Source organism: Stigmatopora argus, chromosome 24, assembly GCF_051989625.1.
Source record: "Stigmatopora argus isolate UIUO_Sarg chromosome 24, RoL_Sarg_1.0, whole genome shotgun sequence".
Classification (NCBI taxonomy): domain Eukaryota; kingdom Metazoa; phylum Chordata; class Actinopteri; order Syngnathiformes; family Syngnathidae; genus Stigmatopora; species Stigmatopora argus.
In genome coordinates this window covers 2,964,243-2,985,430 of record NC_135410.1, presented here as the reverse complement: position 1 = coordinate 2,985,430, position 21,188 = coordinate 2,964,243, and the positions used below count along the sequence as shown (strand labels likewise).

Here is a 21,188-nt window from a genome sequence, read left to right as displayed (position 1 = left end):
TAAATTATAACTAAATAACCCTCCCTGAGTTCTTCACAGAAAAAACAGGAAATAAATAACACTTTATGAAATAAATAATAACTAAATAACTCTCTCTGGGTTCTTCATAGAAAAAAAAGCCATGGAACATTAACTTTCTGTTGTGCCATGCACAATCTTCTCCCTTTGCTCTGAAGTTTATGCACGACACCACAACCGTCATTACAGAATCCCACGTCAACATTTTGCAGCACAGTGCTTGCTGGTGAATTCCGCAGTGGACTCGTAGCGGGGCGGTGAGACCCCTTTTTTCCAACTCCCTGTTCATGCGTCCCATTATTAGACCGCGAGTTTCGGCCACCATGCTAGGAGCCCCGTCAGTCGTGATGCTAGCTAGCTTTGACCAGTCCAGGTCCAACTTCTCCATGGTTTGGCACACTTTGTCAAAAATATCCTCTCCCGTTGTAGTCCCTTTGAGACTTTGGAGGGCTGCCAGATCCTCGCATATCTCAAAGTTTGCGCTAACTCCACGAATAAAAATGAGCAGTTGCGCTGTGTCTTGCACGTCCGTGCTTTCATCCAGTGCTAATGAAAAAAAGTCAAATTCTTTCGTCTTCTGCTGCAGCTGGGTATATACATTACTCCCAATTTCTTCAACGCGTCTGGTGATTGTACTCACCGACAGACTTACGGCATTAAATGCATCTTTCTTCTCGGGACACACCTCCTCCGCGACAGTATCCATACATTTCTTAACAAACTCTCCGTCAGTGAAAGGCTTACCGCTGCTTGCTATCAATTTAGCAACCCAAGAGCTGGCCCGAACGGATGCCTGGTTCTGCTGAGATAGTAGTCCACTTTTTCGCTTTGAGAGTTTGTCTGCTCGTATTTGGCCTTGCAAGCTATCGTACTTGTCTTTGTGACGGGATTCATAGTGCCGGCGAAGATTGTATTCTTTGAATACTGCCACCGTCTCTTGACAGATGAGACAAACAGCCTTTTCTTTGCATTGAACAAAAAAATAATCGTTTGTCCACTCCAGGTTAAATACCCTGCATTCTGAATCAATTTTTCTCTTAACTAACCTTTTCGCCATTATTCCGTTCTTAAACATGTTTAGGTTGCACAGTTTTTATATGCTTGAATAGCATCGCAATAGCGATGGCCCCAGGGCTCCGCCCTCACCTGCGATCGTCCAGATGTCTCGCTAACACTCTGCTCGCGCATGCAACGGTGGAAGTGCCCGCATGCATCAAAGGGAAACACTCTCCCCGCGCGTGTCACCAAAGAAGCAATGCGAAGGCCCGCTTCACTGGGATGATTTGTGGGCTCAGCAGGGGTGCAATGAACCAAACACAAGATTAAAACGTCCCAGTCTTCAAGGCCAAATAGGAAAAAAATCTGATAGCGTCTCTGGTATTGTTCAGAGGGCCGGTCCAAATGTGCCGGCGGGCCGTATCCGGCCCGCGGGCCGTAGTTTGGTGACCCCTGCTCTAGAGTTAATGGAACATTCGACAATACAGGGGACGAAAACGAGAAGGCAGACGGGGAGGAAGCAGCGAGCATTGCAACAGCATTTTTTTTTTTAGAAATGCTGGAGATATTTCACGAACTTTCTGTCTTTGTAGCAAAAAAAACACATCAATAAAAACTCGCCCACTTTGACAACGTTTGTCTGTTGCATCATAGAAACATTATTAAAAGTCGTCAAGGCAATCATATTTGGATAGTGTTTTTTCCAAAACGCTGAGGTGGATGTGTGTGTTTGATTTTTTCACCTCTTGAAGTCCTGACCCACGGGGCTTAACTTCCTCCGCGCCGCCCAGAGGGACACAATAGGGGAAAAGCAAACAAACACGTGCGCACGCACGCATATACAGACGCTCCCCTACTTACGAACAATGGTACATACGAACATGTCTGCAAATTGCGTTTAAGTCCAAAAATGTTCGCAAGTCCAATTTTGTATTTCGCGCCTTTTTCGGAGTAGTACTTCTTTCCGCCGCTAATACCGACGCCTGGCGCTGTGAGAGCTCAGCTCACCCAGCATCTACCTTCTTCTTCGTTGCAATGCGGAAGTGCGTGAATGTATCTCCAGTGAGCAAAGAACCTTTTTCATTTGTATCATTAAATATCTCATGCATCCAATATTGAATATGGTTGGTAAAAAGCTAAAGGCTTCTATTGAGGGAGTTGCAAGGAAGAGGCAAGCCATTTCATTTGAAACGAGTGGCAATAATAACGAAGCTTGATGCGCGTGAGAGTGGTAAGCGTTTCACGGGCATTGAATCGTTCGACCGTCAGTACCATTTATAAACAGAAAGATCGAGCAGCAGGACCCAAATATTGAACGTTGCACAAAGTTTGCAAATAAATTGAATGATGCCATACAGTGCTACCGCATAATTTATGATGAAAAAAAGAAGAAAACTGTGCAATCGTCATTAGGTCGCTTCTTTTGGCCAGTTTCTAATACATAAATCTCTCTCTCTCTCTCTACAGTACTGTACATATTCTCTCCATTTTATTAAAAAAAAAAAAATTCAGTACAAACCAATGCGTGTTACTTATACAAGCCTTAAACATACAAATGCACTTATATAAACCTTCAATATACTTATACTATAGGCCTTAAACATAAATTATAATACAAAATATAGCACTGAATCAACTTACAAACAAATTCAACTTATGAACAATCGCTCGGAACCAATTGCGTTCGTAAGTAGGGGAGCGTCTGTACAGTGGTACCTCTACATACGAGCTTAATTCGTTCCGGGACTGAGCTTGTATGTCGATCTTCTCATAACTCGAACGAACGTTTCCCATTGAAACTAATTAATTCGTTCCAACCCTCTGAAAAAACACCAAAAACAGGATATTGGATTTGAAAAAATGTTTTATTTCTTCTAATTCGCCATCTAATAACAAAGTAACACATAACTAGTGGTTTAATAGTAATAAAATGTGTTTAATAGAACTAAATTTAGACTGATTTCGCAGAGGGTACACAGACGGGCATAGAAGCAGGCGGGGGGGGGGGTTGTCGGGGGGACTTTATCCACGGCAACGCACTTGTAACCGAACAAACAAATTTAAATTAACTTGGATTAATATATACAGACACACTCAAACATACGTTTAATGTAACTTTACACAAAACTGAATTCTAATTTTGTTTTAATTTTTTGTTCTCCGTGTTAACTCCATCCGGAAGTTCAGCGGGAGTCTTTAAAACGAACGCATCAAGAGTTGTTTGTTTTAGCCTTCCCTTCAGAATATTTCGAAAATGACGCGCACAAATGTCCTCACAATACGATAACGCGCGACCACTTGCTAGCTTATCAGGGTGCCTCATTTTTAAAAAATCAGAAAACTTTTGCCACTTCGCTAGCATGACTTTAATATCCTTTGTAGCCAGGCGGTCCCCCTCGTCCACCTACTCCTTGCTACTGAGTTACGGCAACACCTACAAATGTTCACTCTCCTGGAGCTCGATTAAATCCTGTCTCATCAGTTCTTCGTGGTGCTCGGCGATTAGATCATTTACATCTGCCTCGTTAACCTCCAGCCCCAAGGAATTTCCTAGTGACACGATATCATCCATGACAACGAGCAAGCTCTGTGACACGGGAAAATGCAAGCTTCGCCCAGTGCTCGTAGATATCTGTTATACACGAAAGAGATGTGGAAAAATGATAAACAGCCTCTCATGTCATGGCCACCTGGCTTTCTCGCATCTAGAAATTTTTCTCGTATCTAGAGCTAATTATTTTGCTCAAAATTTTCCTCGTAAATCCAGCTAATTATTTGCTCGAAATGTTCCTCGTATCTCGAGCATCTCGTAGGTAGAGCTGCTTGTATGTAGAGGTACCACTGTGTGTGTATGTATGTATGTATATGTATATGCATATATATGTATATATGTGTGTGTATATATATATGTATGTATATATATGTATATATATATATATATATATATATATATATATATATATATATATATATATATATATATATATATATATGGCTACAATGATAAACAGCCTCTCATGTCAGGCCCACCTGGCTTTCTCGCATCTCAAAATTTTTCTCGTATCTAGAGCTAATTATTTGCTCAAAATTTTCCTCGTATCTAGAGCTAATTATTTGCTCGAAATGTTCCTCGTATCTCGAGCATCTTGTAGGTAAAGCTGCCCGTATGTAGAGGTACCACTGTATGTATGTGTGTATGTGTGTGTGTATGTGTGTATGTGTGTATGTGTGTGTATGTGTATGTGTATGTGTATGTGTATGTGTATGTGTATGTGTATGTGTATGTGTATGTGTATGTGTATGTGTATGTGTATGTGTATGTGTATGTGTATGTGTATGTGTATGTGTACGTGTATCTGTGGTGCTACTCAGTATTCATGGAAGGGGGACAAATAACATTTGTTTAAAAAGGAAAAGGAAAAGGAAAAAGGAGAAAAGGGAGACAAGATGGCGGCGCAAATGCATGCAGTGTCAAACTCTCCCTACTTCTTACATGTAACTACGGTTTATAACGACTTCCATCGCGCGCACAATATACCGAACAAGACAGCCAAATTGCCAGGGCCACCCTGGGTTATTGTCAGATCTGAACAGGGAAATCGTCGACATCGAAATAGGAAGCGAAAGCAAGGTTGTTGAGCGGGTCGATTAACTAAACTCAGAAAGCTAACAGAGCCTAAACCATAAGCCGGATTAGATGAACCTACACCATTAGCTACGCCGTCAGCTAAATTAGCTAGATTTACAACGTTACCTACGAGTCCTTTAGACGAGCCTACTCGCCCATTTGCCGGAATTAAACCTTGTCAAGATGAACCAGCAATGGGTGAGTGTCCGAGGGAATTACGCGGACCTATGCATCCTTTATGGACTTAACACATAAGAAGCCTATGAAAGATTTTAAAAATGATCAAAGGTCAATCTATGGTCAGTTTACAAATAAAATAGCATTATAGCATTGATGAGCTGTTGTTTTTTCAGTGCTGAAATTTTATAGGCATTTACCTTTGACTGCTGTGGTCTTGGGATGTAGTGGATCTCCTGAATCTGCCTCTTCTGGAGAGCTTGAGAGTGAAATAAATGATGGTAGCTGAAGGGAACTTTTAACAGGTGCTCCTGTCGTTTCCTGAGAGCGATGTGGAATGACAACAGATAGACTGGGCCTGGCAAAAGAAACTTTTTTTTTTCAGTATAAGAATGAAATCTAAAATATGGTTAGTAATAAAACAAAACACATTAAATTCTGACCTTTTGTAGGGTTCATTGCTAGTGGTGCTCACATGGGTGGGTGTACTTTGTTTGGCACGTTGGTGGTGCTGCAATTTACAGCGAGGTCCAAGAAGACAGGAACCATTCTTAGAGAAGTCTGGACACACCAAGGTGTGTTTCTTCTTACACTGGTGGTTTAACAAATAATTAGTTTTGTGGAGGAAAACATGTCATGATTGTTTTGTTAACTGCCTCTTTCTTAAAATGTGACCATTCAGAATTCAGTCATTTTGTTTCGCTGTGTAGGCTGCCTACATGCTGCTGCTATGACAAGTAGTGCTTTGTCAGAAGAGTTCAAGTCTATATGCAATTCTTAAAATCATCTTTCTTAACCAGATACATTTAATGTAGTTATTTATTGTCTACTTATAACCACTTCAAACTGTGATTCATATGTGGAGGACATTGACAGCTTCACCAACTGCATCGCAAATTATATAAACTTCTGTACACTCCAAGAAGGTCCAATATTTCTCCAATAACAAGCCGTTGTTCACCCGTTAGAGCCAAAATGGGTAAAACGAGATCGTTTTTTGCAAATAAAAATGTACCGGAATTTCACACCTATAGGGCGCACTTAAATCAATTTTTTTTCTCTAAAATGGTTGATGCCCCCTGTTTGTGCACTAAATTCAAATTTTTGTATGACCCTGACCGCTTGAGTGGCTGGTTTTATTTCTTGCCGACACGCTACTTATTGCAATCAACCCAGCGGACGTTCACCCTACAAATAGCCTTCCCACGTATTCCAAGCGTTACGGTTAATCCATTCATTCTACATCCCAGGGAGTGGCAAGGCATTTGACTTCTGTGTGCTCGTAGCGCTTTTAACCCTCAAACACACTCTAAATACTCAAATAAACAGCACTTTAGACCTATACAGAGGAAATGCCTGAAGTGAATGACAACAGAGTTCGGGTGTGAGTGGTTGGAAAATGGACTGAAGCCATGGGTGAAACACTGCAGCAAGGAGGAACAGCTTTGTGAACGGCTTAAATATATAAATGTTATAAACGGGATAAATGTTGGATGGCCGCCAACATAGAGGTTCCATACAAAGACAGGCAGGCAGCGTCGCACGACTTACGTGACGATTTGGAATGGATTGTCGATGCCTGGGCTGAAGTGCCGCCGAGCACAGTAATTTGAGCTGGAATCACTATTACGGAACCCCACGACGAACATGCTGACCCTGACAATGTTATGGAACCCAGCATTGTTGGCCAACTCTTTGTCGGATACAGAAGATGAGGACAGATTTGTAGATGTTTGAATACTTTGACTTAAATTTTTGTGAATATACATGAAGTCAATAAAACACAATCAAACTCAGTTTTGCTCCTGTTGCCCTTTTTAAAACATACGCTAGCATGCATGCTATGTGCTATCCTGTGTCATGCTAGCACAACCATAGCACCTTTAAAACGAAACGCCCTATGTATTGACAAAAAACAAAATACACTCGCAACTGAGACTTTGTTTGTTTTTATATATATATACGCATGCATGCATGCATGCATACATACATACATACATACATACACTTGAAGAGTGAAGAACATATGGCTGTCATGGCTCTCTTGAGTTTCCAGTTATTTCTACAACTCTGATTTTTATCTGATAGAGTTATTGCAACAGATATTTAAAACATTCATGAAGTTTGGTTCTTTTATGACTTTATTATGGGTCAACAGAAAAAGTGATCAAATCTGCTGGGTCAAAAATATACATACAGCAACTCAAATTAGCAATTTTGGTGACTTAGAAAGTTGTGTCTGTGAAATGAGCTTCATAGCATGGCCTCTTAACTTCTTGTGAGTGATTATGAGTGACTACAGCTGGTGACTTCTCTGAGGTCATTTAAATAGGGCTCATTGGATGCAAACGCCCACAAATACTACAATGGGAAAGTCAAAGGAGCTCAGCATGAACTTGAACAAGTCACGTGGAGCCATTTCAAAGCAGCTACAGGTCCCAAGAGCAACAAAAAATTGTTTGTAAGTATAAAGTGCATGGCACTGTTTTGTCACTGCCACGATCAGGAAGGAAACGCAAGCTATCACCTGCTGCTGAGAGAAAATTGGTCAGGAGGGTGAAGATTCAACCGAGAATCACCAAAAAGCAGATCTGCCAATTATTAGAAGCTGCTGGAACACAGGTGTCAGTGTCCAGAGTCAAGCGTGTTTTGCATCTCTATGGACTGAGAGGCTGCCGTGCAAGAAGGAAGCCCTTGCTCCAAAAGCGGCACCTTAAGGCTCGACTGAAGTTTGCTGCTGATCACTTGGACAAAGATAAGACCTTTAGAAGGAAAGTTCTGTGGTCAGACGAAACAAAAATCGAGCTGTTTGGCCACAATGCCCAGCAATATATTTGGAGGAGAAAAGGTGAGGCCTTTAACCCCAAGTACACCATGCCTACCGTCAAGCACGGTGGTGGTAGTATTATGCTGTGGGGATGTTTTGCTGCCAATGGAACTGGTACTTTACAGAGAGTAAATGGGATAATGAAGAAGGAGGATTACCTTCAAATTCTTCAAGATAACCTAAACTCATCAGCCCAAAAATTGGGTCTAGGCGCAGTTGGGTGTTCCAACAGGACAATGACCCCAAACACACATCAAAATCAAATCAAATCAAAAGTCTTTATTGTGATCATACACAGCTGCGTATAACGGAATTGGTGGTGCTACTCCACAAAGTGCGTTTTCCCAGTAAAAAAAACAAATAGTAATATAAAAGTATAAAAAGTCACATCCTGGTTAGGTAAATTCCAAAATATTCCACAGTCTAAGATATTGCAGATTGTTATTGCACAGAAGGGATTGTGTGTCGTTAGTCCCGATGGCTGTAGGAAAAAACTGTCCTTAAGTCTATTTGTCCGTGTTTTGTGAGACCTGTAGCGTCTGCCAGAGGGCAGCAGCTGGAACAGGTTGTGACCAGGGTGGTATTGGTCCCTGACAATGTTCCTGGCTCTGCTGAGGTAGCGAGGGCTGGCAATGTCATCCAGTGAGGGCAGAGAGCAGCCGATGATCTTCTGGGCAGTGTTGATCACTCTCTGCATGGCCTTTCTTGTCTGCTGTCATGCTTCCAGCGTACCACACTGTAATGCAGTATAACAGGATGCTCTCCACAGTGGCTCTATAGAAGGTTACCAGAAGCTTAGTGTCAAGGTTGTTCCTCCTGAGTACCCTCAGGAAGTGGAGTCGTTTCTGGGCCTTCTTCACCACTGCCGTGGTGTTGGTAGACCAGGAGAGCTTATCTGTGATGTGGACCCCCAGGAATTTGAAGGACAGGACCCTGTCTACATATACTCCATTTATGAGGAGTGGGGCCAGATCTGTGCTGCGTTTGCAAAAGTCCACGATTATTTCTTTAGTTTTTGTGGTGTTTAGTGTGAGATTGTTCACCAAAAAACACGAAGACAGTTTGTTGACCTCATCTCTCTAAGCAGACTCATCCCCCCGAGATGATTCCGACCACAGTGGTGTCATCGGCAAATTTGATGATGGAGTTAGACTGGTGGGTTGGTGTACAGTCGTATGTGGACAGGGAGTACAGCAGAGGACACACCCTCACGTAGTTCCCATGGTGCTCCAGGTGGCTCAATGCTGTGTGTAGAGTTACGGCGATGGCGTCCTCAGTGGACCTATTTGCTCTATAGGCAAACTGGTCAGGGTCAACTGAGGGAGGGATTGTATCCCTGATATGGCGGGCGACCAACTTTTCAAAGCACTTCATGATCACAGACGTAAGTGCAACAGGTCTATAATCATTCAGGCTGTCAATGGTTGGCTTTTTAGGGACAGGGATAATGGTGGCAGATTTCAGGCAGGATGGAATGATGGATTGTTGCAGGGAACAATTGAAGATCTTTGTGAAAACACCAGTCAGCTGGTCAGCACAGGCTTTGAGCACCTTCCCAGGTACTCTGTCTGGGCCAGCAGCCTTCCTGGTGTTCACAGTCCGCAGTACCTGTCTCACTTCATGTTCCTTAAGCTCCAGTGTAATGCTGCAGGGTGGTGGTGGATGTGTTGAGACTGGGTCTGATTTGTCAGTCTCAAAGCAGGCAAAGAAACGGTTCACTTCCTCTGCTAGTTAGGCATCTGCGTTAACAGACACATTATTGTCATTGTAATTGGTAATGTGTCGTATTCCCTGCCACATCTTCTTTGGGTTACTTCCTGTGAAGTGTTTCCTCAATTTTTCTTGTATATGCTGCCTTGGCCTTTTTAATGCTTCTCTTCAGCTCTGCTATGGCAGCGCTGTAATGTACCTTGTCCCCTGACCTGAAGGCGGTGTTACGGCATTTGATGAGTGCCTGTGTCTCACTGGTCATCCACAGTTTTTGGTTAGGAAATACCCGTATCCGTTTATTAACAGTGACGTTGTCCATGCAGTTTTTGATGTAGGAAAGTACAGTGTCCGTGTAGTCCTGGAGGTTGTGGTGTTCAAAAAGTTCCCAAATGGTGCGGGAAAAACAGTCCTGCAGCTGAGAAAAGGCGTCCTCAGGCCATGTTTTTATTATCTTTGTTTGTGGCCTTGTTAGCCTCCGGAGTGGGGTGTATGAGGGGGTGAGGGACAGGCAGAGATGGTCAGATCCAGCAAGGTGAGGGAGGGGTGTGGCTCTATAAGCATGTTTGATATTAGAATAAACATGGTCTAGAGTTTTATCTCCTCTGGTGTGACACTTCACGTACTGGATAAACTTAGGGAGAACAGTTTTTAAACATGCTTTGTTGAAGTCACAAGCGACAATGAAGACTCCATCGGGGTGGTCAAGCTGCTGTTTGTTTACAGTTGCTAGCAGGAAGCTAAGTGCCGTGCCAACGTTAGCATCCGGTGGGATGTAAACAGCCATTACAATGACAATCGTTAGCTCTCTAGGTAGATAGAAGGGCCTGCATAGTACTGCCAAGAGCTCTAAATCAGGGGAGCAGTGAGTGTTAATGATCCTACTGTTGCACCAGTCGTTGTGTATGTACACCCAAAGTCCCCCCCCTCCCTTGCTTTTCCCCGATTCTTTCGAACGATGTTCTGTGTGGTTGTTTCCTTAGCTTAGCAGCTAGGCCCGCCCAGCATCCACGCTTTTGGTTTCTTTCCCTTCGCTGCCTCTGTCGTACTCTGAGTGGGCTGACTATCCACGGAGATCCCGGTGGTCTCGAGATGTCCTCGGGGATATTGTAGGTTCGTTGGTAATCTGTTGTGATGGATATATCGCATCTCCTCCCGAGAGTAATTAAATCCTGGCGACTGTAGAAAAAGTTTGCCTCGCAGATGTTAGTAAATAACGATAAGATTGAGAAAACAAAACACCAAACTGGAGAGCAAAGAGCCGCTGCACCCGTGCGCGCCGCCATCTTGCTAATAAGTGGTATTGGAATGGCTAAATCAGGCTAGAATTAAGGTTTTCGAATGGCCTTCCAAAGTCCTAACTTAAACACCATTGAGGACTTGTGGACAATGCTGAAGAAACAAGTCCATGTCAGAAAGCCATCAAATTTAACTGAACTGCACCAATTCTGTCAAGAGGAGTGGTCAAAGATTCAACCAGAAGCTTGTGGATGGCTACCAAAAGCACCCAATTGAAGTGAAAATGGCCAAGGGAGATGTTACCAAATATTAGCGCTGCTGTATGTATATTTTTGACACAGCAAATTTGATCACTTATTTCTGTTCACCCATAATAAAGTCATAGAAGAACCAAACTTCATGAAGGTTTTTTGTGACAAAGAAGTATCTGTTCCAATCACTCGATCAGAGAAAAATCAGAGTTGTAGAAATAACTGGAAACTCAAGAGAGCCATGACATTATGTTCTTCACAAGCGTATGTAAACTTTTGACCACAACTGCAGTCTATCTTGACGAGAATCTGATGCTTTTTAATGACAGAAATTACAATTTTCTTACAAGACGTTTAAGATGTTGTGATGGCCATGTTGCTTGTAATGTCGAAATATCTCGATTCTTTCGATATTTCATATTACTGCAATAGTAAGACTGCAAGAAATAAAAAGAAAAAAAATCGAAGTGGAATTTGGTTTTATTTCATAATTACAAATGTACAATCATTTCCTTTCTGTGTTCCGAAAACGTCTTGCCTGCACGTATACAAAATCAAAAAAGAATTCACAGGAGCAGTAAATCCAGGAAGTGCGTCCGTAGCAGTCTACTTTTCACCAAGTCTGTGGGTGCAATAATAGCATGAGATACGCATTACGCAGTTATCAAGTTTGATATTTTGAACGCTCGACCGCAAGACCTTTGATCAGCCTTAACAACTATTGGGATGTGCTGTGCACTACGAACACATCTATCAAGCCCACCCGCGTCCTGCTAGTCAGAGCACGTTTAACTACGATAAGATGGCGACGCCCTGAGCGAGCAGTGGGAAACACAAGTGAGTTTTTTCATGTTTTATGCAAGATATGTTTTTTTTTCTTTAATTTCATTCATAGACTTCAGGATAGATTTTGTTTAGCGTTTTATCTGTTTATTTTTTCTTTATTTGGAAATAAATGACCGTATCAGCCGCATTGTCTTGCGTTATGGCGTTTTGTCTTTGTCACCTTACAGTTTCATGCATGTCAAGTCTAATTTATGCGCATATAAGCCGTAACCGGGATTCAGTCATCATTTTTTTGCGACAAATACGGCTTATATGTGAGAAAATGCGGTACTTTCTTTATTACAACACTCAAGTGTACATCTTACAAATGCTCCCATTAAAGGCATGTACATTTTTTAAAACTGATACGCTTATTCAAAAGTATTTTACAGGTTCCTAGGGATTCCAATGAGATCCATTACTTTACGGTCCAAAGTAAGTGGGTTATTAAATCTGTAGAGTATTGTGCAAGAGACTACTACTAGCTTTCACATGGATGTTTGCAACTGAGTCGGTATTGACAGTGTAATATCAGTGTAAATTGAACGCTTCATTCTCTGTGAGATCTGATCCCTACCACCTGTCAGAGGAGCTAATTATATTCAGTCTAGGGTGCATGCCCCAAGGAGTGTGTTCCTGTGTGTGGTGTTGTAAGGAGTACATGACTGGGAAGCAAAATTGTCCCGGAATAGAATGTTAGGGGGTGCATCTTTGCATGTGTGGGTGTATGTGTGAGGGTCTTGATGAAAATTTCCCATGAACAGCAAGGAGTTTTGCTCCTCTCTCTAAACCCACGCAGGACTTACACTCAGGTTTGAGAAGGGGTGCCAAGGATGCCTGGGCATTCACACAAGATGTTGCAATAACTCAGCCTGCGACAAGTCAAAATGATATCCATGGTTTTATAATTAGTGAAAGACTAATGCATATAACCTATGAATAAACAAAATGACATTGCACTAATTGACTCTCTTTTTAAAGGGTGGCTACACCCCATATTCTTTTTATTAATGATGCACCGTAAGAACCAGCACAAATGAAAATACTATCCTCTGAAAATAGTGTTTCTGAAATAAGAGTTAAACAGGATAATGAAATTAGTTGATTAAAGTGACCAGAATCATCATCTGACATCATGGGACAGGAGTGCATTTTCGTTTACATTATATTTGCATAAGCCTGGTTTCTTGAATGTGAATTGGCAGGAAAATCAATTTGGGGATGATTACGTGCTAACTATAGGTGTGATGTCAATACAAGCTTGAACTATGCTCAGGAGAATGATAATTATGAGTCAACCGAGTCATGCGTCTGCTAGTAGCTGTTTTGATAATAAAGAACTGTTAACTTGGAGCATAAGAGGGTGACAAAACTATCTCTTATCAGCAGAGAAAGCATTGTTTGCTACTGAAGAAGTGGACATCTATAAAGAGAGCCCTAAGTGCTTAGTGCAGGGGTAGACACACTATTCCTCAAAGGGCCACCGTGGGTGCAGGTCAAGAGGTCACCCTTTTACAAAATCAAACGGTTACGATAATTTGTGATGAGTCTTTAACAACGCTTTGGAGGAATTTTGGCCCACTCTTCTGTGCAGAATTGTTTCAATTTTGCAATATTAGAGGGTTTTCTAGCATGAACATCCCGTTTCAGATCACACCACAGCATTTCAATAGGATTTAAATCCGGACTTTGACTTGGCCAGTTCAAAACCTTAACTTTTTAACTTTTTTTTGTAGCCATTCAGAGGTGAACCTGCTAGTGTGCTTTGGATTTTTGTCATGCTGCATGCTCCAAAAGCTCTGGAGTTTGAACGTGCGAACTGAGGGCCGGACGTTTTTCTTCAAAATTTGCTGATAGACATCAGAATTCATTCTTCCATCAATTACAGCAAGTCGTCTTGGTCCTGAGGCAGAGAAGTGGCCCCAGACCATCACACTGCCACCTCCATGCTTCACTGTTGGTATAGTGTTCTTTTGATCGCATGCTCTGTCATTTTTTTTCGCCAAATGTAACGGACCCTAATGAGGATAAAGCGGTTCAGAAAATGAATGAATAAACGAACGAGAACAGCTTAATTTAATCATTGAAAATGTCAACAGTGAGTATGTGTCGAAGTATAAGTGGCTTTGGGACTTACAGGTAATTAAGCAGTTAGAATAACCGTGACTTTTAAGAACCAGTAACCACATGCCCAATCTTCATTTAAGATTAAGGTTTGCAGAATCATTTAGAAATAATAATATTATTATGATTATATATAACATTATAATAAAACCAGCCTTCAATCTTGCCTGATGGCTTTAATTTCCTCCGAGCCTTTAAAATGTGACAAAATAAAAGAGAAGCAAACGTGATAACGCATCATGATCCAGGGAGGTTGAAGGTGCGTGAAACAAAAATCCAAATGAGGAGTGACCTAGGGAAGTGGGAGGGGGGATGGATGTGATAAACTGGTGTAACCCCTGAATTGCTTTACTGTATGCCTGGCTCGTTGATCGTGCCATCCTCAGCAGTTTTCACATCTACAATTACTGCGTGCTATCCATCATGGATCTACAGAAAGAGATTCACAGCGTACAACTCCATTGCATGCACGCACACACGCACATTCACACCCGAACCCACCCACACCCACACAGACACCCCCACCCCCACCCGTAGAAGGGGTTCACATAAATCGCCTGATGCTCTTCGTGTGTGGGGATGCTGCTGGCTGGCTTCAAGGTAAAGCCAGGCCAAGAGCTGGGCGATATGACATAAATTGTTGTCACGATAAAAAAAATAAAAAGTAAAAAAACATTTATTCGAGTATAACGTGGCCCGTATATAACACGCACTCATAATTTGTGACTAAAAATTGATATATTTTTTTCCTCCAGTTTTTCTCAGCTCAAACCAAGGATTGCACCAGTACTGGAAAATGGCAAATGCTGAACACGACAATGTGTCAAGATTGCTCGTATGTTCACTTCATAGCGAGAAGTTATGAAATAACAAAAAGCCAGGTGGAAAGACATTTCCAGGTAAAGCATGCTACCTTTGCAGCCCAGTACCCAGTTGGGAAAGAGAGAGGTGTAATTCCGTTACTTCTGGAGAAATTAGAGGTTCTCCAAACTTCACTAGAGTAATCCCTTGAATATCACGGATAATGTAGATCAGACATGGCCGCGATAATTGAAAAATCACCCTTATTATTACTACCATATTACATGTGTATTTATTAGATATTACAACTATAAGTATATGAAAAGACTAATGTAATAATATCTAAATAAAATCTATATATAAAACGTAAATACTTTATGTACTGTACTCACCGTGAAAATAGTTCCTCTCCGCTAAATTTAAATAAAAAAAGGTTATTGGGAGCTTTAATCCAAGTCTTTTTTTATCCGATTTGGATTGGATTGGATAACTTTATTCATCCCGTATTCGGGAAATTTCATTGTGACAGTAGCAGAGGGTGATTAGACAGAACAACAAAGCAAAAGCACAAAGTACAAAGCAAATCAAAGTAAATGGGATCACCAAATCAAATCATTAAGACAGAAAAGCAGCAAAAACACAAAACGAGCAAGAGTGGACGGAGCTACCGCCGCCGGCTGCCACTTAAACGGCGCCATCTTAAGAGACATTGGATCATCGATGGAATCCTCAGGACTCACCATAGAGGAGCTTTTCAGGAGGAGCTTTTGCGAGAGGTTTTCAGCGCACAAGGAAGATGTTGATGGGTAGTTGTGACCGCTGTTTCTTTTTTGTTACAAATATGCTTTTGTCAAGGACATGAAAGTGTCAAGATGATTGCCATATTCCATGGCTATGACCATGTTGTCATCAATCTATGGGATACTTTGCTTCAAACTGTGAGCCATATTGAAAGTTTCTTGCTGAAGTACTCAGACCACGTTCTTCATCGTTATTGCCGTCATTATTTGGGGGGGGGGCGTGGGGGAACTTAAACGTCTACTTCGCTCCTATGCGCCGTCCAGCCCTCAATTACCCTTCCAGGGCGCTCTATTTTCGGATAAGAGGAACAACGTCAGCCAGCTGCCCGGACCTAAATGAAAAGTCAACTTCCACGTTGCTCCTCCACGGCGTCCAGCCATCTGAGCTGCCCAAAGGGCTCTATTTTCGTACAATTATGATGGCGTTTTCCGTAACGTCGCCCATAGCATGCACTTTGAAACATTCATGGGAAATTCCACCGTCAGCTCTGCGGCCACAAAGCCGCCCAAAGTCCGTTGAACGAAGTCTATTTTTTGTTTAAGAACTCAGTGATGACGTCTGTCAAAATAGAGTTGCTGTTGTGAGGATCTAATAGGAAGTCAGCGAAGTGTCAAGCAGGACACAGGACAATTTCAAAATAAAATAACGGACACAGGAAATGTATTTTAGTTTTGGGGGATTTTGTAACTTGGATCTTAATTTTGTATATTGGAACGGTCATTTGCAAATTACATGTTTCGTAACCTGCAAATGTTGTACAGTAATACCTCTACTTTCGAATGCCTCTAGGTGCGAAATTTCCATGTTACCAAAGCTTTTTATATGCAAATGAGTGCCCAGAGATAAGAAAAATATCCAAGTTGTGAAAACCCTCAAAAAGTACATGCATTCGTCATCTGATATTTTATTTTGAAAATATTGTCACGGATGCATTGATTCTCACTTTAGAAGCTCCTTACTCTACTGGGCTCTCATTGGCTGTCTCACAACAACCACTGTTTCAAGATTCTCTCTTCAGTACTTTTGACCGCCGTTCGTCGTCCCGAAGTTCTGAAGGATTTTTTGTTGAGTTTTTCCAACTAAGGCTAAAGCAGCTGCTTCTATTTTTATCACCATGCCTCCCAAGAAAATTACCAGTGCGAATGAAAAGAAGTGGTCAGTGTGGATGACCAGTTGGTCGAGGGGGCATAAAAACAAACTCTCTAGAGTTAATGGAACACTCGACAATAAGCAGAAAATCAAAGAGATGCTGGAGATATTTCACAAACTTTCTGTCTTTGTAGAAAAGAACATCGAGAAAAAGTGTTCACGAGTCATGTGATCGCCCACTTTGACGACGTTTGTCTGTTGCATTATAGAAACATTAATAAAAGTCGTCTTGTTCCAATGCGTTTCAACACAGATTTTGTATGCTTTTAAGATATTAAGAAAATTATTAAATATATATAATTTTCTCTCATTTGTGTGTTTCCTCACATCTTTCATGCAAAATTGGGACACTGACCAATTTTAAAGGGTTTAATTGGTAGTTGTGTGAGGACAATGGAACGAATGAGAGAATTTACATGTAAAGTACACCTCTACTTATGAAATGTTCAAGGTATGAAAAAAGCTCCTACTGGTATGGAAGAGTCTTACATGATTACAAGTACAGTGGTACCTCGAGATACGAACTTAATTTGTTCTGGGACTGAGCTCGTATGTCGATTTACTCGTAACTCAAATGAATGTTTTCTATTGGAATGAACTAAAAAACAAATTAATTCGTTCCAACCATCTGAAAAAAAACCACCAAAAACAGAGGATATTGGATTGGAAAAACATTTGTATTTATTCTAATTCGTCATCTATTAACAAAGTAACGAATGGCTAGTGATTTAATAGTACTGTAATGTGTTTAATAGTACTAAAATTAGACGGATTTCACGGAGGGGAGAGAGAGAGAGGGACAGAGAGAGGGGGGAGAGACTTTTTGCACGGCAATGCGCTCGTAAAATAACATGAACCAATTTAAATGAACTTGGATGACGATGCAGACACACTCAAGATTAAATTTAATCATACCTTACACTAAACTTAATTCTAATTTAGTTTTAAATTTTGATACCTTTCTTCACCCGGGTTGGCTCTATTTGCCCCGCCTCCACCCTGACTTTCAGATGCAACTTATTTAGGGTTGTTTGCTTTCGTCTTCTCTTAAAAATATTCCCAAAATGATGCACACAAATGTCCTGACAATAGGATAACGCACGACCACTTGCCAAAGAGAAGTAGTATATACTCCTCTCGTTTTAGTGATCGCTATGCCATTCGCACGGACTAACGGGAAAAAAAAGCACTGAAAAAATGCAACGCTCTGCCTAGTGCTCGTAGAGACATTACACGAGGGAGTTGCGACCAGAAAGACAGTGCCCATGATGTTCTTATGAGCAGCCTCTCGCGTCCGATGTATGCTCGTATATCAAAATTTGTCTTGTATCTCAAGATAAATATTTGCCCGAAATTTTACTCGTATCTCAAATTGCTCGTATGTCGAGGTATGACTGTACTACATTATTAGATGAAGCCAGGCGTGAGACTGCACAGGCACAGAAATTGGACCATTTCCAATGGCACACCGTCTTTTTGGTTTTTATTATGGATTGCAAAGTTCAAAGTGGGTCATAAATCATTAGATTTAATCGGACAAGTTCAAACCAGGGTCTGAAGCAACATAACAGTCTCTGTGACTCACGATAACATCTTGGCCTCCATTCAGTTAGGATCTGCTGAATGTTAAATATCGTACATTTATGATGCTCGTCTCTACAAGCAAACCTGGCAATAGAAAATTTAATAATTTATTATCTGAAATAAAAACCTGATTTTTACTGGTGCACTTTTGGTGATGCTAGCTGGGGCAGCAACACTGGCTAAAGGCCTGCTGTTTTGGTTCCCACCCGACAGACAAGGGCAGCTAGCTTGCAACCGAACCATCGGCCATCATAATAATATTTAACTGCAGTTTAGCCCCCAAAAAATCCAACCCAACTCATTGGTCACACATCATTAGTCACTTGCTCAAAACAGTCTTGAAGAGAAGGTTTGGGTTAAATCAACATAATAAACAATTCACCGGCGGCTTCACTTCCTTGCATGTGCTCAATTCATTCATATCACGGCTCAGTTGGGCGGAAAGAAAATAGCCTTATATCGGTCGGCAGTGCTCATGTTGTTCCAATTCCCTATACTACAAGTATCAAACATTTTGCGATATGTCCGTCCGCTCTTACTCGTTTCTTTGTTTTACATCTTTTCTATCTTTTTTTAATTACGTTTTAATATTTCCTAACACTTTCCTTTATACTTTACTGTACTTTATACCTTTTACTTTCATGTTTTCACGACCTTTACGACTCGACTCCCCCATCGCATGTGAGAGGCAGTCATTTTTCTATTATCTTAGTTTCTTTATGCTAGTCCTGGACATTTTTTGGAACCATTCAGGCCAGGAAGGCTACCAATCCCGATGATCAGCTCTAGAGTCCTGAGGAACTGTGCGGATCATCTTGGAAGAGTGATTCTGCATATTTTCAACCTCAGCCTCAGTCTGCAGAAGGTCCCAACCTTGTGTGGGCTTCCTGTGTGTGGTTCCAGTTTTATCTAGGTCTACATTGTCTTTTCCTCTGTCTGTGCTTGCTACTGCTACAAACTGATTTTCCCAAATACGGGATGAATAAAGGTTAAACTAATCCAATCTGATCTCAATTGATTTTCTTAAGGAAAGATAAAACTAAAATGCTGGCCCCCACAATAATGGAAATAATCGGACAAGTGCGTAGTGCACGAAGACGCCGTCTGCCAATGTGTTCACTCGGTAACTTGCAGTTTTATGGACAAAAGCAAAGAGGGATTAAAACAGTTTTTTTCTTCACTTTTTTTCATTTATTTTGCAAAGAAAAGGACTATGGATTGTATGTCAGCAAAGTCAAATCTATCTCATTCAATAAAGTATCCCACATGTGATGGTGGGGCTTGAATTATCAACAATTTTTCAACTGAGTGCACATCCACTGAGGCAGTAAATTCCATAATTTTTGCAATACAAAAATTACAATGCTTTTTGTATTTAGGCTTGAATTAAATTTCTAGGCAAATGTTGGTTAGATTTCTGTTTTATCTTAAAGAATAGTGTGGCTGTACAGTATTAACGTCAAGTAAAAAAACATATTTGGGATTTAAAATGTAAGTGCGTGAATATTATATTTACCTTTTTACCTTCAGGGCAGTAGCCTTTAACAAAGTCTTCACAGACCTTTGCCTTATGGGACACATATACATGACTGTAAGGACAATTGCTGTTGTTGCAGATTCCCTTGAGGAAGTATGAGCAAACTGGCATCTAAAGGTGGAAAAGAAAAGTAATCTGAGGATTTCCCCTTTTTTCTTCAAACATATAATTAATGGCTTCATGTCAGGCTCATCATGATAGTTAAAAAAAAATAAGGGGAGAGTAATCGGAGTGATGTGGCGAGGAAATCACACAACTGTCAATTACACATCAGCCTGGTCGCAGAAGCGGGTGATTTGCCATGGGGAGTAGCATAACAACCTTAATTGCAGTTGACAGTGGTAGATAGTGAATGTGTGTCTTGACAGCACGAGTGTTGTTGGTGTGCTTGACGTGCAGGGGTGAGCCCAGTGGAGGCCTATCTAAATATATCTCTGAGGGAGTCAAGGGTGGGTTTTCCCTAGTCATACACCCTTGACCACAGAGTGGGGGCATAGCGTGACCGGACATTTCGTCGCCGGACGCTTCGTCCCCGGACGGTTCGTCGAACGGACATATCATCACTGGACATTTCATCGACGGACAATTCGTCGCCGGACTCGCGAACGATTGTTTTTAAAATAAAAATGTCCGGCTACCGGGGCATAGTATGGAGAAGATTTGTGATTAACTGGTTCAGAAATATTGATATAGGCAGCGCCTCAGCCAGCTCTTCTGATTATAACTCTCCTGTGCACTTGAGGCTTGTGCAGCAGAGGTAGATGAGGTGAATATTTGCAGCATAAAACACACTTGGCACTAGCGAGTCATTCAACACATTTTACTTCTGACAGACTATATGAACAGTCCAATTTAATATGATCTATCAGAGCTGGCTTCAATTAGGAAAAGGCAGTATGCAACTTATGAAGTGTGGGTTGGAATTCTAATAGGTGAACATGCAGTAATAACATCAAATGCAAACGCGTGCACACCGGTGATGATGAAATCAAGCAAGGAACCTGAATATGATCCATGATAAATGTACTTAGCAGTGGTATCATTTCGCTCAAAAGTGTCAAAACAATTCCACAAAGGGCCAAGTGGGTGCGGGTTCGACAAAACGTCCGGGGACGAAGTGTCCGTCGACGAAACGTACGGTCACGATAAAAGACTATGTACTGCCCATAAGTTGAACAGTATTTTACCTTCTCCTTGTCAACCTTGTGGGAAAATGGACATGCGCCATCTGATTGTTTGCACGTCCCACGTAGAAATCTGTAGAAGAAAATAGCAGATACAGTTTTGCACCCGTAATTGAATTTCATTCCTGCAATCCTTAATGTTTTGGTGTGTCAAAAAATGTTCTGTCAAAACATAGCACAAAGCTAAGCGCAGAAATTCCAGCGGGGTCAGGAGGAACCTGCGCTCTTTTCACCAGTATATTAACTTAGTTGTGTATTAACCAAAACAAAAGCAGTTATATTATACACTCTTCATTCATTTAAGTAGTCAATTTCATTGTGCCAGGTACAGTGACAATAC

At 41.4% G+C, this 21,188-nt stretch overlaps 1 protein-coding gene across 1 annotated transcript in view; it reads right to left on the bottom strand.

The window, feature by feature from the left end:
• Positions 1 to 21,188, bottom strand: part of zc3h3 (zinc finger CCCH-type containing 3) — a 102,229-nt gene that overhangs the window by 2,352 nt on the left and 78,689 nt on the right. The window contains exons 8-11 of the mRNA XM_077594621.1: positions 20,852 to 20,921; positions 19,644 to 19,775; positions 5,263 to 5,411; positions 5,020 to 5,177 (exon numbers count right to left, since the gene is read on the bottom strand). Of these exons, the coding sequence (XP_077450747.1) occupies positions 5,020 to 5,177; positions 5,263 to 5,411; positions 19,644 to 19,775; positions 20,852 to 20,921 (509 nt within the window). The remainder of the gene's footprint in view (positions 1 to 5,019; positions 5,178 to 5,262; positions 5,412 to 19,643; positions 19,776 to 20,851; positions 20,922 to 21,188) is intronic.